Raw genomic sequence first — 16345 nt, forward strand, 5'->3', positions numbered from 1 at the left:
CAATAATAAAAAGTGCAATAAGAAATACAGAATGAAGCTATTAGCTCATTCAGAGTGAGTGCAAATAAATAATGAGGTAGCGATGTGCAAAAAAGAAAAACGTGACACACTGATGTGTGTGGTAAATGTCCCAAACGCACAATCAAGTGACCATAAGAATATACATGAGTGCAATCCAATAAGCAGTGTAGTGCAACTCCCAAAAGGTAAGTGCAATCCAATAAGCAATATAGTGCAACTCCCAATATCAGCTAAATCCGATCTTCTGATAATGATGGCAAAGGGAAGTGGAAGTGCAAAAAGACAGTCACTGTGATGGAAAGTGTCCCGGATAGATAAAGATCATCACATCATACTCCGAAGTGCGAACATCTGTTTCCCCCAGCCTCTCACCTGTAGTAGCGGCCCCCAATGGGCCAAATCGAGCATGAACCAACAAGTGAAGCGCTCCACAGAGCATCCACTTGTAGTCACAGCACACGGGGACACTCGATATCCAATTCACAATTGAAATCTTCCACCCTCAATAAATGCCATCGGATATATAGTAATAGAAAAAAGCGGGCTCCATAGTGCAGCATTTAAAAATTTATTGGCAATAAAAACAAGTAGCGACTTACATTAAAAAAAGGTAATAGCAGCAAAGGAAATGGATGCTTCCGGGTTCAGCCGTACCCGGAAACAGCGGCACCCGGCTCCTCCCTGAGGCGTTGCGTCACTAACACGTGACTTTCTCAAAGGGTCAAAAGGTTCCGAGTGGAGCCACCTGTTAGAGCACTTTGTCAGCTGCAGGGGGAGGGATCTAGGTCTTTGGGTTTTTCCTGACTCACCCAGCACCTGGCAGCACAGCTTCTCTTTTTCCTGAGTGTCCCCATGTGAGTGATACAGTTTGCGCCAGGCACCCGCGGCACACACTGACTGTCGGTGATCTGCATACATTTTTGGGACGCAGCTCGGGACAAGGTTGACAGCTGTCAAATTTTCGTGACTGTCCTGGCAAATCCGTGACTGTTGGCAACTATGCTCCTGCCCTCTGTACTGTGCCCACTTACCCTCCCAATGTACTGTGCCCTCCTGCTCCCCTGTTATGTACCTAAAGGGTGAGCCTGAATTGCAGAGGATGGCCTCTCCTACGCTTCTGACTCGAGGACCCCTGGTAGTGGTGACAGGAATGCAGGAGTGCGGAGTGGTATGAGTGCCTGGCAGGATCAACAGCGGAAGGATCAGATGGCCAGCACAGCTGACAGGATGGATCAGTAGACAGGAACTGCAGACTGGACAACTCAGCAGACAGGACAGCAGGCAGGATAGATCAGCAGACAGATCAGCAGACAGATCAGCAGACAGGCCCAGCAGACTGGATGGATCAGCAAACAGGTGAGCAGCCTGGATGGCTCAGCAGATAGGCCCAGCAGACTGGATGGATCAGCAGACAAGCTCAGCAGACTGGATGGAAGTCCAGGAACGTCAGACAGGCCGGGTCGGAAAGCAGGCTGGCAGCAGAGGTACAAAAGGAGCAGGCAGAGGGATCGTCAAACAAGCCAAGGGTCAGATACAGGCGGATAACAGGAACAGTCTCCAAGCAAGCCGGATCAAAACAGGAGCAGATATCAGGTTTTCTGGGAACACATACACAGAGCTGCAGAGCAAACAGCAATGATGCAAGTGTCAGACAGGTTTAAATAACCCGCCAGACACTAACGAGTGCATGTGCTCGTGTGCATAGACGTCCACAATCGTGCACCGATGGGTCTAATCTGCCTGTTACTGGCTGGATCTTCATGACATCCCCCCTGTGCTGTACCCTCCTGCCCCCTGTACTGTGTCCACTTACCCTCCCCCTGTACTCTTCCCATCTGCTCCCTGTACTGTGCTCACTTCCTCCCACTGTACTGTGCCCTCCTGCTCCCCCCTGTACCCGCTTTATACAGTTAACTTGTGTCGCTTTAATTATTTTTCCAATTATGGGCGTGAGTGAGGCCTCATGTCTAAGTTTTGCCTCAGGCCTCACAAAGCCTAGAGCTGCCTCTGCCTACACCTAAAGTCATCTTCAAGAATAAGAGGCTGAGTGTATGGGATTATTGCGGTGCCAGAAAAGCAGCAATACAGTTTATAAAAATAATTAAGTTTATAACAAAAGATTAAAAATACAATTTGTACAGGGTACAGGATACAAAATGGAGCATAGGTGGATCATTACAACCAGTTGATGGAAATAGTGGAAATATCCCTACTAGTTTCGCCAAAACATTGGCTTCCTCAGGGGATATGATAGGTTGTAGTTCTACAGAAAAAAAGAGTATTTATTAGTATAACAAATTATAAATGGTAAATATCATTGTGCATATCACTAGACGACCGTAGAGAGATCAGAAAAGTGCGGTCTCCCCATCCAAATAATCCCAACCAACAAGATGGAAAGCAGTCTAAAGGACATAACATCAATCACGCATCATCATAACATACCCAACGAGTCCCACAGGGCAAGATGGACAATGTCCAACGTGAGGGGAGAAATCATCCTTCACTGCCTATAGTGTGGCTCTAGGGTGCTTGGTAAAATAAACCTTGGAAATAGCTGTAAAGATGCATACGTGTAAGGCTATAAAAAGCTCAACTATCAACAATAAAAAGGAGAAAATAATCCTAAATACTCACCAATTACAAGGTATATTAAAGAATAACCGGGACGCTGAAGAGATCAATGAAGATTGATCAATTGAACAAATAAGTTGGTACGTTGGCTAGCTCCACTGGATGAAGAATAAAGAAACAGATATAGTTTACCAATAATTTAGAGGGTCTTCGTAATGAAGCAAGGATTGATGGAAATTCTTAGTTAAAAATCCTACCTGCACAGAAAGATTGGGAAACAAGCCCAGCAAATAAAAGGTGATCAGAAGCAGCAAGATAGCTGCAAGTTGAAACACAGACTGGGATAGGTGCACAGATTATCCGCACCAGTTGCAGTGCATAAACCTATTAGACATAAACAAAAGACCCCTAATGAGTAAACATGGTAGTAGATGTTACTGGGATCAATTATAACAATAGTGTGGTCGCCAGAAAAGTACGTTTACCTGTGTAGTAACTTCAGCTAAGCAGCGTCCTGGTAAGTTCGCAGAAACGGACAAATGGCTAACCTATTTAAAGCCCCCCACCTGATTGTGATCTGTAGTTCACCATCAGGAGCGGACAAGAAGCGGCCCGTGTGCCTGTGCACTCACCACTGCATGGAGCCTACAATCCCCATAATGCCCAGCGCCCGCTGAATGCGTTGGAGGGCGGCGGCCAACCGACGCAATCGAGCACGGGCGTGGCTTGGCTGTGGGTCAACCCGATGGGCGGGGATAACCCAAAGCCAGGGGGAAGGATCGTAATAGGATGGATGGAAAGGGCAGAGACAGGCCGAGAAGCGGGCTGGCTGTCCAGGACAACCAGCCCTTGGGTGTCCATACCTTCACGGGCTGTGATTTGGAAAACCGACCCAAAACATCGGGGAAGCCAACAGGCCACATGAGGGCCAAGGCATGTGAGAAGATAGCAATGAGATGACAAAGGCAGGGAAACAGGAGGGGGAGAACCGGACATGGAAGTGCGAGGCATGCTCCTGGGGCCTGGCAGTTCAATCAACTGCACAGTCGCCGAGTGACAAATTACACAATGTTATGAATCAGATCACAATGCACATTGATATAAAAACAAATATAGACGGGGAGGAAACAAAAAAATGTAGTCAGGATATAAACAAATCGTATGTACATGTATAGCCGGCTAATATGTTAGTTAACAAAAAGGGAATGGAAAAAAATAAAGAATTTTTTTTTAAATAAAAAGGAGGAAAATAAGAAAAAAAGAAAACAAAAAAATGGTGACAAAAAAAGAGAAAATTATATAATGAGATATGTGAAAAAACAAAAAATGAAAAGGAAGGGGGGGCTCTAGCACATATGTTAGGCCTAAGAATGTAAAAAGGCCAATAGGACAACGACAATCAAAGCAGTGGGAGGAAGGAAAGGAGAGGGAGGGACCAGATACAAAGACCGAATCAGGCCACAGAGGAACCCAAGAAAGGGACCAAACAAATAGTTAGAATTATGATATTAATGAATTATGGTTTAGTAAAAGTTACTATTATAAAAAAGGTTTGAAACTTATATATTCATTCAGGCCAAGGTATTTGGTAGCATCTAGGCAGTGTATCCATCTGGTTTCTAGTTGTAGGAGGACAATGTCAATACTGCCTCCTTGAACATGTGCTGGCACGTGCTCAAGCGCCGTGAATCTCACAACATTTGGATCGCAATTGTGTTGGATAACAATGTGTCTATTTAAGGCAGTAGTGGCAAGTCGTTTATGAAGTGGCACAATGTGCTGACGTAAAAACATCCACAAACGCACAGGGCCAAGTAGACCACTCCAATAGTATTACAGGTAATTCGATGTTTAACAGGCTGGATTTGACCGTTAGGAAGGGTAACTATTTTAGAGTTGCTTATAAAGGGGCAGATATCACAGCGCCCACAAGGAAAAGTACCAGTGTTAACAACGTTAACTGGGTGTTTTCGTGTATAATGGCTCGTGACTAGTCGATCCCTCATGGAGGGAGCCCGACGGTATGTAATCTCAGGATAGGCCTTAACATACTTGCTAATGGTGGAGTCCGCTGTTAACAAGGGCCAGAACTTTTTAAGAACGGCTCTAGTCTGCATATGTTGTTTAGAAAACTGAGTTATGATTCGAAATGATCGGTCAGATTTAGAAGATTGTTTAGAGTGGATAAGGTCTCGCGTGTTAATTTTAACCACTCTACTAAAAGCCGGTTTGAGTAAGGATCGACTATAACCTCTTTGATGAAGTCTTTCAGATAAATCTCTGGATGCCTGATAAAAAATCTTGATCGAAGGTGCAATTTCTCTGAGAAATTGACTGTAAGGAATACTGTCTAAAAGAGGTGGGGGGTGTGCACTGGTGGCGTGTAAAAGTGTGTTGCCCGCAGAGGGCTTGCGGTACAAGGACGTATGAAGAGTTCCGTCACAGTTAACATGGATCTGCAGGTCCAAGAAACTAATCCTTGACTGACTGCATTCCATGGTGAAAGTAAGGTTGTAATCGTTGATGGCAAGTTGGTCAATCAGTTGTGTAAATTCATCCTGAGTTCCAGACCAGAATATTAAAATGTCATCAATATACCTGTGCCAGGCGATGACATGTTTCAATAGTTCAGATAAATGGTCATAAGAAAAAAGATTCCTCTCCCACCCCCCCAGGTACAGGTTGGCATATGAGGGCGCGCACTTGGTCCCCATAGCCACACCCTGCACCTGGAGGTAGTGGGAGGAACCGAACATGAATACATTTCTTGTTAGTATAAACTCTAAAAATTGAAAAACAAACTGTCTGTATGAACTGGACGAGGGTCCACGTTCATTTAATTGTTCACGGATAACATCCAAACCTTTAGTATGTGGAATGCAGTTGTATAAGCTTTCCACATCCAGGGCTACCAACCAAGTGTGAGGGGGGAGTTGTTTACCATCTATGATTCTAAGTAAATCAATGGTATCTTGAACATAAGAAAATAAAGACGTAACATGTGGATTTAAGTATTTGTCTACCAAGGCACTAGCATTTTCGGTTAAGCTGGAACAGCCCGATACAATCGGTCGTCCAGGGAGATGTTGTAAAGACTTATGCACTTTTGGGAGAGAGTAGAAAGTGGGTACCTTCGGATCCTTAACATTCAAATAATTCCAAGTGTTCAAATTGATAGTGCCTAGTTGATAAGCTTTAAAGATTACACTATAGCATTCATGAGTAAAGTTCTGAATGAGAGTTTTAGAAATGGGCCGGTAACAGTGTTGATTGTCGAGGATGTCCAGTTTTTAAATCTTTTTTTTGCATTTATCCTTGTCCCCTGGGGCAGGACCCAGGTCCCCAAACACTTTTTATGACAATAACTCGCATATAAGCCTTTAAAATTAGCACTTTTGATTATTTATGTTTGTGTCCCATAGACTTTAACGGTGTTCGTGTGTTCGAACAAATTTTTTGCCTGTTCGCAAGTTCTGGTGCGAACCGAACAGTGGGGGTGTTCGGCTCATCCCTACTACTGGGATATCAGAGCCATATAGTTCTTTCATGGGGTCCCTGCCTCTAGCAGTGTAGCACAGTGGAGAGTGTCCTCCTATTGAAATGTACAGCCTGGATTATCCCAAATCCTGCACCCTCTCCCATTGTTCAAGTTTTAGCAATAAACCATAAAGACATTCCCCTGGACCAGGGGTCTCCAAACTTTCTAAACAAAAACTCAGTTTACTGTCCTTCAGACTTTGGGGGGACCGGACTGTGGCCATCAGGAGAAAAACAATGGGGGTTATTTACTAAAGGCAAATCCACTTTGCAGTACAAGTGCACTGCAATTGCACTTGGAAGTGCAGTCACTGTAGATCTGAGGGGGACATGCAAGGAAAATAAAAAACATTTTTGCATGCACATGATTGTATGATAAAATCAGCAGAACTTCCCCTCATTTCAGATCTTCCCCTCAGATCTAAAGCGATTTCACTTCCAAATGCACTTATAGTGCAAAGTGGATTTGCCTTTAGTAAATTAACCCCAATATGTCCCAGCATCATTGGGAGAAATTGTGCCTCATCATTGGCATCATTGGGTCCCATTTTTGATGTGACTGGAAGAAACCGTGCCCCACCATTGGTGTCATTGGGAGGAATTGTGCCCTTCATTGGTGTCAGTGTATGAAATAGTGCCCCGAGGGCCAGAGAACAGCAAACAAAGGGCCGCATCCGGCCCCCAGGCGCAGTGGTTTGGTGTTCTGGCAGCCTCTGTACAAATAAGGAGAAGTCATTATCATCTTCTATTCAGCAGGTCCCATTGTGGGGGTCTTACTACGGGTAATTAAAAAACTTCAGGTTTATATTGTGTGCTTTATTGATCTATCAATGACTTACCAGCTAAGGTACAGCATACTATTTCAAAATACAACATATTTCAAAATCTTTTAACTGAAATACTTTACAGATCGCACAGAAGCACTGGATACCTGCTGGAGGATGAAAGGCACAGATGGGATCTGCACGCATCCAATTAGTGCTCACCGAGTATCACTGAATGAATGCTGCTGTGGACAAGGGCAGGGATGGGGACCTATTTGTCTCTCCTGTCCGCCTAGGCATGGTAAGCAGAAGCTAATTAAATATTTCTATAAGTTCATGTAAACCATAATTTATTTTTTAATATGTTTAAACCACATACCTCATGTGATAACAGCAATGTCAGATCCTAGCCTCCACCACCAATATTAGCCAAAAACCAGGTCACAAACCGGCCACTGTCACCAGTATGAGACAATAGCACTTTCAACCTCACCCTGCACAGAGATTTAACAGCTTGCACAACAATAATCTAAGCGCCAGCAGATTGAGAGTTGTCACTAGGGTATAGTTAACGCTGAAATTAACTCTTTACACACACAACAGCTCCCACCACATGATGAAACAGAAGCACGCACCATTAAAATTATCTGAAATTATTATAATACATTCTGTCAGGAATATTACAGAGGTTAAAATATAATAGCACTTCTCAGAGACAGGAACTGTTTACAGTGATATTAAACCCAAAAGCAAACATTTATTATATTGTAGCTGCAGCTTACTAGTTATAGGATGTGGGGGCTGCATTTGTTTTTATTTTTTAGGCTTCCTTTCCTTTATTTTCACCTGGTGATCTGGCCAGTAAGTCTGTTGTTTTTCAACAGAACAAGCTGTTTTGCAGATGTAGCAGTTGAGGGATTAGAGAAACCATTTAACACTGACAGGGGGGCTTACAACGATCAGCTTTTATTTATTTATGTAAAACCATTATCCCAAAAGGAACAAAACTGTTTGTTGTAATTGCTTATAAAGTGTTAGCTGTAATTTATCTTCAGTTTGTTAGTATATCTAAATCTGCTAGTCCATCTAACACTACCATCTCCCCAGACTGCCAATGTGTCTGTCTAAAGGTGCCACTGTTGCTCCTTCATTCAGAGTGTAGACACCAGGGGCGGCCGTCCATAAGGGGCACAGCCCCCCTAATTCATGCGCCTGGCCCCTAAGCTACTTGCAGGGCGCCAGACGCATTGGATTACCCCTGCAGGGGTAATTGGCATATATGGATAACCGGACGTGCAGGGGTAATAGCTGGTGAATGGGGACCCTCAAGGGGGAGCACAAGAGTCACCTGATTATTTGAGCACTCTATCACTTGGGAATTCCCTGCATCTGTTGCAGCAAGATCGCACATTTTTTTGATTGGACTATTTATACATTTTTTTGATTGGACTATTTATACATTTTTTTTGATTGGACTATTTATACTTTTTTGATGTGCACACATGAACTATTAGTCACATATTTTATAATTTATTCGTTATCGATTTTTGATCACTAGCATTGTGTTTGCATAATTTAAGGATTTTCTATATATATATACCTTCCTTTGTGATGTTTTTTTGGTGCCACTTCACAGTTAAAATTTTTTGGGGCTATTAGGTTTACCCCATTTTATTTCATATACTGTAGCTGTGAAGTTAGATGTTACTTCATATTGCTGTTTTCTGCACATAATCAGTTCACTATATGTCACACACATTATATGATGGTTTATGTCATTTAAATACTTGAGGTTTAACCAGTGAAGCATCTTTCGACTGCTGCACTATACACTTATTCACCGTTATACACAGAGGGTTTGAGGAACTACTTTTTGGCCATTGGTAGCGCCACTAATCCTTTTTGTTTTACGTTTTTTACTATAGCCCCTTGTGGGAGTCTATTAGAGGAGGCTGCAACCATAGTTGTATCCTAAGCGCAGAGCCCTCACTATTTTCTCAAATTCCACATCCTGGCCGCTTTTACAGTAAAGAACCCTTTATGTAGTTTAAGGTTAAACCTCTTTTCTTATAATTTTAATGAGTGGCCACGAGTCTTCTTAAACTCCCTTCTGCGAAAAAGTTTTTTCCCTATTGTGGGGTCACCAGTATGGCATTTGTATATTGAAATCATATCCCCTCTCAAGCGTCTCTCTTCTCCAGAGAGAATAAGTTCAGTGCTCGCAACCTTTCCTCATAACTAATATCCTCTAGACCAGGGGTCTCAAACAGGCGGCCCTCCAGCTGTTGTGAAACTACAAGTTCCATGAAGCTTTGCTAGGCTGACAGTTGACTCCCACAGGCAGAGGCATGATGGGACTTGTAGTTTTGCAACAGCTGGAGGGCCACCAGTTTGAGACCCCTGCTCTAGACCCTTTATTAGCTTTGTTGCTCTTCTTTGTACTTGCTCCATTTCCAGTACATCCTTCCTGAGGACTGGTGCCCAGAACTGGACAGCATACTCTAGGTGCGGCCGGACCAGAGTCTCGTGACAATAGTGAATTCATATTTACTATTGTCTTCCTGTTTCTTCTCCCAGCCAATCAGGAAGCAGCTTCTGAGACCAGATTGGCCAGGAGTCTTAGAGCAGACCCTGCGGGGAGACAAGGACAGCTATGAGCAGAGCAAGAACAAAGGGGGCAAGCTCGGCAGTGGTGTGCCGTGGCGGCGGAGCAGGGTGTGCTGGGACTTCTCCAGGCATCGGATTGGTGGAGGTAGGAGCATCTGTGATTGGAGCACACATCGTACTAATGGGGGGAGACATGTCTGATGGGGATTTCTATGTATAGAAGGTGGTGGGCCAAGAGAGGAGAGGCGTGGTGGAAGTGTTGCAACTTTGATTGGTGGGGGCGGTGCGAGTGAGGGGGGAGGTTTGTTTGCCATTCCCCCCAAAATACTGAGCACCCCAGCAGCCGCTGGTAGACACCCTAATACAGAAGGTGTGTTACTGGTAAGGTTACAAGGTGAAAACAGAGGGAAAAGGTCTAAAAAAAAGAAAACTAATGCAGCCACCACATATAATGATTGGTAAACTGCTATATACTGGATAACATTTTTGGTTTTGGGTTTACTACCATTTTAAGCTGTGGTTTAGTGCATTATATATAAAGCTTAACAATGATAAAATATGTTTAATTGAAAGAAAAGAAAAATCTGCTGCATCTCCGTCCATCTAGCTCAATTATCTTGGGATAGGTCCTGTATATAGATTTTTTTGCCACTCGTTCCATAACTGACAGTTCCCAATCCTTCATGGATTTTTTTTATTTTAAAGATTTGTTGGATTATAAATTCCCTCAAATAGGCCTTAAGCGTGTCCCATACCTTTCCCTGCGATGCTGATGCCATGTTATCCCCTAAGAACTTTCCCCGATTATCTATCATATGCTCCTCTGACCCTATCTTCTACAACCAATAGGGGTTCACCTTCCATTCCGTTTGTTGTTGACTCCCCCCTAGCCCCATTGTCAGGACTAATGAGGAGTTGCTCGACAGTCCCCTTGCCATATACTTTATGTCCCTTATACAGTGTAGGAGACCTTCATTCCCCAACACCAGGTCTATTCTAGAAAGTGAGGAATGAATGGCAGAGTCACATTAAGAGCTTTATTCTACTGGATGCCTCTCCCTCCAAATATCCCTCAGCCCTCCTTCTGTCAGTATTCTATAAAATAGAGTATAACCCTCCTTCCCAGATCTACCTGCACATTCCGCATCATGTTGAAGTCTCCCATCACCAAGACTGGAACTCTTGGCTTATCTGCCACAAATTTCAATACATATTCAATTACCTCCATCTTGAGAGGGTAGGGGGAACATATAAATCAATCAGTATAAAGGGATTACCTGCTAATATGCAATATAAAAATATGTACCGTCCTCCACTTTCGATCTTAACCCATCTGCAGGAAAACGGCACCGACTTATGTATTAAAATACTCACACCCCATGAATAAGATGTGTACACTGAGTCATACTGACAAAGGGATCTCCTATGTTTCAACCCTGTTACTGTTACCTTAATTACCGTATTTATCGGTGTATAACACGCACTTTTTTCTTAAAAATCAGGGGAAAATCGCGGGTGCGTGTTATACACCGATCCCCTGCGATCCTGAGCTTCAAAATCGCCGACCGCGATTTGAAAATGGCGCCGCCGGCGCCGAAATACACAGAGCCGGTCCTCGGCTCTTCTCGGCCACTTTCGACTTCACTCGAGCAACGCCCGGACCTAGCCGAGTGTACTCGGCTAGGTTCGGATAGCTCCTCTCGCAGTCACGCCCATCCCGGGTGGGACTACGAGTGGAGCCGAAAGGGAACGAGAGCCGCCGAGAAGAGCTGAGGACCGGCTCTGTGTATTTCGGCGCCGGGGGCGCCATTTTCAAGTCGCGGTCGGCGATTTTGAAGCTCAGGATCGCAGGGGATCACAGGATCACAGGGGAGCGGCGCCATTTTCAAACTGCGAGCTGCAAGGCTGCACTGGGGCAAGGCTGCACTGGGGCAAGGCTGCACTGGGATAAGGCTGCAATGGACACTGGGGAAGGCTGCACTGACAAGGCTGCACTGACAAGGCTGCACTGACATGGCTGCACTGGGGCAAGGCTGCACTGAGAAAGCTGCAATGATGGGCATTTAAATGTAAGTTTTTTTCCCTTAAACTTCCCTCCTAAAAGTTTATTTTCCTTAAAATTCCCTCCTAAACTTGGGGTGCGTGTTATACGCCGATTCGTGTTATACGCCGATAAATACGGTAGGTGTGTTTCCTGCAGACAAAGCACAGATACCTTGAGAGAGGAAGCAGTCTTAAACATGGCAGTTTTTTAACTGGATCTCCCAGATCCCTCACATTTCAAGAGCAGACACCACTTAATTTATTTATTTAAACATTAATTTATTTTCCCCCTGTGTCTTCCTGCATGAAATCCAATCCCTTCCCTTCCAACTGTTTTCTTCACATTGATAATTGTGTCTATATTTAACCCCCCCCCCCCCCAAAAAAAGGGGAAAAAACCCTCCCCCCAACCAAAACATTTCAGGGGGCATTGAGAGTGGCCTCATAATCTACTTGTGTAAATATAAGGATTTTTTCCTACTAAAAATAACGTGTCAGTGCCAAAACACTTGTGACTCTCTAAACAGTTACATCCTTAACCTATAGCTCTATTCTGTCGTTCCTATATAAAAAAAAATGATAATATATAAAAAAAACTAAACCATGTAATATGGTGTAATACGGTTATTCCTTGTGCTTAGTTTCTACTAAAATTCAGTGGCGGCTGGTTTTTTGTTTGGAGGGGTAGCAAACAAGCCCCCGCGGCACCTCACCGCCCCCCCGATACCTCACCCCCGATGTTTTCTGATCCACCGGCACTTACATGATCGGCAGGGAACATCGGGCAGGGACTGACAGGCTGCAGTAGGATAGCGTCTTGCTCTGAGATCATGGCGGCTTCTGCCGTGCCTCTCCTCCCCTTCTCCTAGGCATCCAATAGGATGGCCTAAGCTTTCAGCCAATCGGGAACTGAGTAACATACCTGCACTTCCTGATTGGCTGAGAGGCGATCCAGTGTTAGATAAGCCAATATTCATTGGCTTTTCTAACACATCTGGATGGACTGTGAGCACAATGCTCTGCGCTCCAAATCCATCTTTTTTTAAGCCTTCTAGAGCCTATGGCTCTAATCAGGTGCTTCAGAAAAAAAACCCTAGCCACTGGAATTCAGGCGCCCGGCGTCCGAAAAGGGGCCAGACTCCTGAATGGGGGTGGCAATGGCGGCCATGAATCTATCCATAGAGGGGGTGGCTGGAGAAAAGGGGTGGCGCCCATGTGCCCTTAATGCACGGGCCGCCACTGCTAATGTCGTACAGACTGCTTATTTTCACTCACTTTCCAAAAAAGCGACAGCTGCAGCAGGTGCATCAAAAAAATGAACCACTTTCCACGACCCTCAGTCCTGCCGGGGACATAGCGTAATTCACATTTAACATAAAACCTTGTCCTTCAAGAGACATTGTATGCTGCTTGCAAAGTTTCCCACTCAAGGAAAAGATTTTTTTGAGCAAAGCCATGTGGAATGATTACATTCACTTTAATTACCACACCATCACCTTATTCCAGGACCTCTTGCCTATCACACTGCAAAACAGGCGAGCCTTGCACCCCATTCTGGACCTGCTCAGGGAGAAGTAGATACCATAGCTCTGGTGCTTTCCCTTCACCATAAATGCCACCTACAAGAGAAAGCAATACTATCTAAGGATGCCAGAGGATATGCCATCTCCGTGCCTAGCCTGACGTACATTTCATCCAATGGGACTTCTTCTGTGAGGCAGTAAGGGGCCCTTACTGCCTCACAGAAGAAGTCCCATTGGACGAAACGTATGTCAGGCTAGGCACGGAGCAGCGGTGACGTCCAAATACTCGTGGAGGGTGCTGGACAGTTAGACATCAAAGAAATCCTGGACAGCCGCACTCCAAAAATATTTGCCTTTATTCAATACAGTGTCATCCAAAATACAGGTCACAGCAGAGTGGAACAAATCTTACGCGTTTCACACTACACAGAGTGCTTAGTCACTGCTGTGACCTGTATTTTGGATGACACTTTATTGAATAAAGGCAAATATTTTTGGAGTGCGGTTGTCCAGGATTTCTTTGATGTCTAACTGCTACAGCATTGCCAACACCTGGACTTCTAGACTGAAGGAGATGCCCTTTACTTTGATCTGACCCACCTGGAGCAGTGATACTCTCTCTCTACTTGGATTTCTGGAGGGTGCTGGACAAACAAATGTGTGCTTTTTTTTGCACACAACTCCTGTGTGCTTTTAAAGGAATGTTGCGCAATGAGTTTATCTTCCTCTTTCATATGCTGAATGTGTGACCGGACTCTGGAGTTTCCTTAACTGATGATAACTGTGGAATATACACCTGTGGAATCCAATTAAGCAGGCTGAGTAGTGGATGCGGTTGAGCCCATAGTGAGGGGTGAAAGCTCACTAATGCGCAGATAGACCCTGAAGGGTCTAAAAATCTGGCAGATATGCTTACCCTGTCTATCCTGTGGGGAGCACTGGGTGTCTTCACCAATTGAACATTGGAGCAGCACACATTTTGAGTTCACTTTATGGATGTGGAATTGGGACATTTGGACTATTATTAATAATATTTTTTTTTCCATTTTTGACATTTTTTATCTTTATTGCATTATATTAGATGTTTTCTTGCACTTTGATCATTAAGGTCATGGTTTGACAGCCCTACACGTTTTTGAATTTAATTTTTGTTATGAAGTGTATATTGTTGTGAGAGCTCCTGTCGGTCACAGATCATCCGTGTCACTTACATAATTTAATTTACTCTATATTCACTTAGCACAGTATCACTTATTTACTTCAATAAAATATTTAAAAGAGAATCAACAACCCGTATCAGGTTTGAAAGAGTTCATAGAATTTCGAGATTAAACAAACGTTCGATGGACTTCCCAAGGGACGTAATAGCAAGATTTCACCATTATGAAAGGGAACAGGTTTCACAAGCCATGAGAAGATCTGCACATATTGGCTTCAATGGAGCTACGTTTCTTATCTTTACAGATCTATCATCTGAGATACTAGCCCATAGGAAGGCATTAAAACCTTTAACTAGCCAGTTAAATGTGAAGGACATTGCCTATAGGTGGGGCTTTACAGCCTGCCTAACCGCTGACAACCAGGGCATCTCCACAACATTGCGGTTCCCGGAAGACTTGAAGGAGTTTTGTAGCGAACTAGGTTTTTAAAACATTCAGCTGGAGAACTGGGGAAGATCAGATCATGGAATATAGTATAAAGTTTAGAATTTAGGACTTTGATCTACACAGGGATAAGATTGTGGAGAGGTTTTTGTCAGAAGAGATGGAAGAGGAGTTGGGTTAGAATTAGGAATGCTCGGGGGGGGGGGGATAACACAGTGGAGGGGCTATGCCCACCTGACCCTGTGGAACCACCTCAAAAGATTCAGGGGTGAGGATGGATGGTCAACGTCGGCATATAAAAAACCCCAAGGGAAGTCCTGTCCGGCAGTTCATCTGTATAGGCGGCAGCCGGGCTGGACCCAACATTGATGTGCAATGTTAATTTTGGGGGTATACAACTCCTGGCAAAATTATGGAATCACCAGTCCCTAAGGATGTTCCTTCAGTTGTTTATTGTTGTAGAAAAAAAGCAGATCACAGACATGGCCAAAAACTAAAGGCATTTCAAATGGCAACTTTCTGGCTTTAAGAAACACTAAAAGAAATCAAGAAAAAAGTGGTGGCCAGTAACAGTTATATTTATAGAACAAGCACAGGGAATAAATTATGGAATCACTCAATTCTGAGGAAAAAAATATGGAATCAGCCTGTAAATTTTCATTACAAACACTAACACCTGCATCAGATTAAATCTGCTTGTTAGTATGTAGGTAAAGAGGGTAAATCATCACGCAGTGTTGCACAAGATGTTGGTTGTTCACAGTCGGCTGTGTCTAAAACATGGACCAAATACAAACAACATGGGAAGGTGGTTAAAGGCAAGCATACTGGTAGACCAAGGAAGACATCAAAGCGTCAAGACAGAAAACTTAAAGCAATATGCCTTGAAAACAGAAAATGTACAACAAAAATGAGGAAAAAATGAGAGGAAACTGTCAACATCTGTGACCGAACTGTAAGAAACCATCTAAAGGAAATGGGATTTACATACAGAAAAGCTAAAAGAAAGCCATCTCTAACACCTAAACACAAAATACAAGGTTACAATGGGCTAAGGAAAGGCAATAGTGGACTGTGGATGATTGGATGAAAGTCATATTCAGTGATGAATCTTGAATCTGCATTGGGCAAGGTGATGATGCTGAAACTTTTTTTTGGTGCCGTTCCAATGAGATTTATGCAGACGACTGTCTGAAGAAAACATGCAAATTTCCACAGTCAATTATGATATGGGGTTGTATGTCAGGTAAAGGCACTGGGGAGATGGCTGTCATTAAATCTTCAATAAATGCACAGGTTTACATTGAAATTTTGGACACTTTTCTTATCCCATCTATTGAAAGGATGTTTGGGGATGATGAAATCATTTATCAAGATGATAATGCATCTTGCCATAGAGCCAAAACTGTGAAAAAATTCCTTGAAGAAAGACACATAAGGTCAATGTCATGGCCTGCAAACAGTCCGGATCTCAATCCAATTGAAAATCTGTGGTGGAAGTTAAAGAAAATGGTCCATGACAAGGCTCCAACCTGCAAAGATGATTTGGCAACAGCAATCAGAGAAGGCTGTAGCCAGATTGATGAAGAGTACTGTTTATCACTCATTAAGTCAATGCCTCAGTGACTGCAAGCAGTTATAAAAGCCAGAGGTGGTGCAACAAAGTACTAGT

At 43.7% G+C, this 16345-nt stretch overlaps 1 protein-coding gene across 8 annotated transcripts in view; it reads left to right on the plus strand.

The window, feature by feature from the left end:
* LTBP3 (latent transforming growth factor beta binding protein 3) overlaps nucleotides 1-16345 on the plus strand; it is a 1979464-nt gene that overhangs the window by 1661401 nt on the left and 301718 nt on the right. For all 8 annotated transcript variants that reach the window (XM_073605046.1, XM_073605047.1, XM_073605043.1 and 5 more), the window contains one exon: nucleotides 7042-7197. In XM_073605046.1, coding sequence (XP_073461147.1) covers nucleotides 7042-7197 — 156 coding nt within the window. The remainder of the gene's footprint in view (nucleotides 1-7041; nucleotides 7198-16345) is intronic.

This window comes from Aquarana catesbeiana, linkage group LG11 (genome assembly GCF_042186555.1).
Source record: "Aquarana catesbeiana isolate 2022-GZ linkage group LG11, ASM4218655v1, whole genome shotgun sequence".
Lineage (NCBI taxonomy): Eukaryota > Metazoa > Chordata > Amphibia > Anura > Ranidae > Aquarana > Aquarana catesbeiana.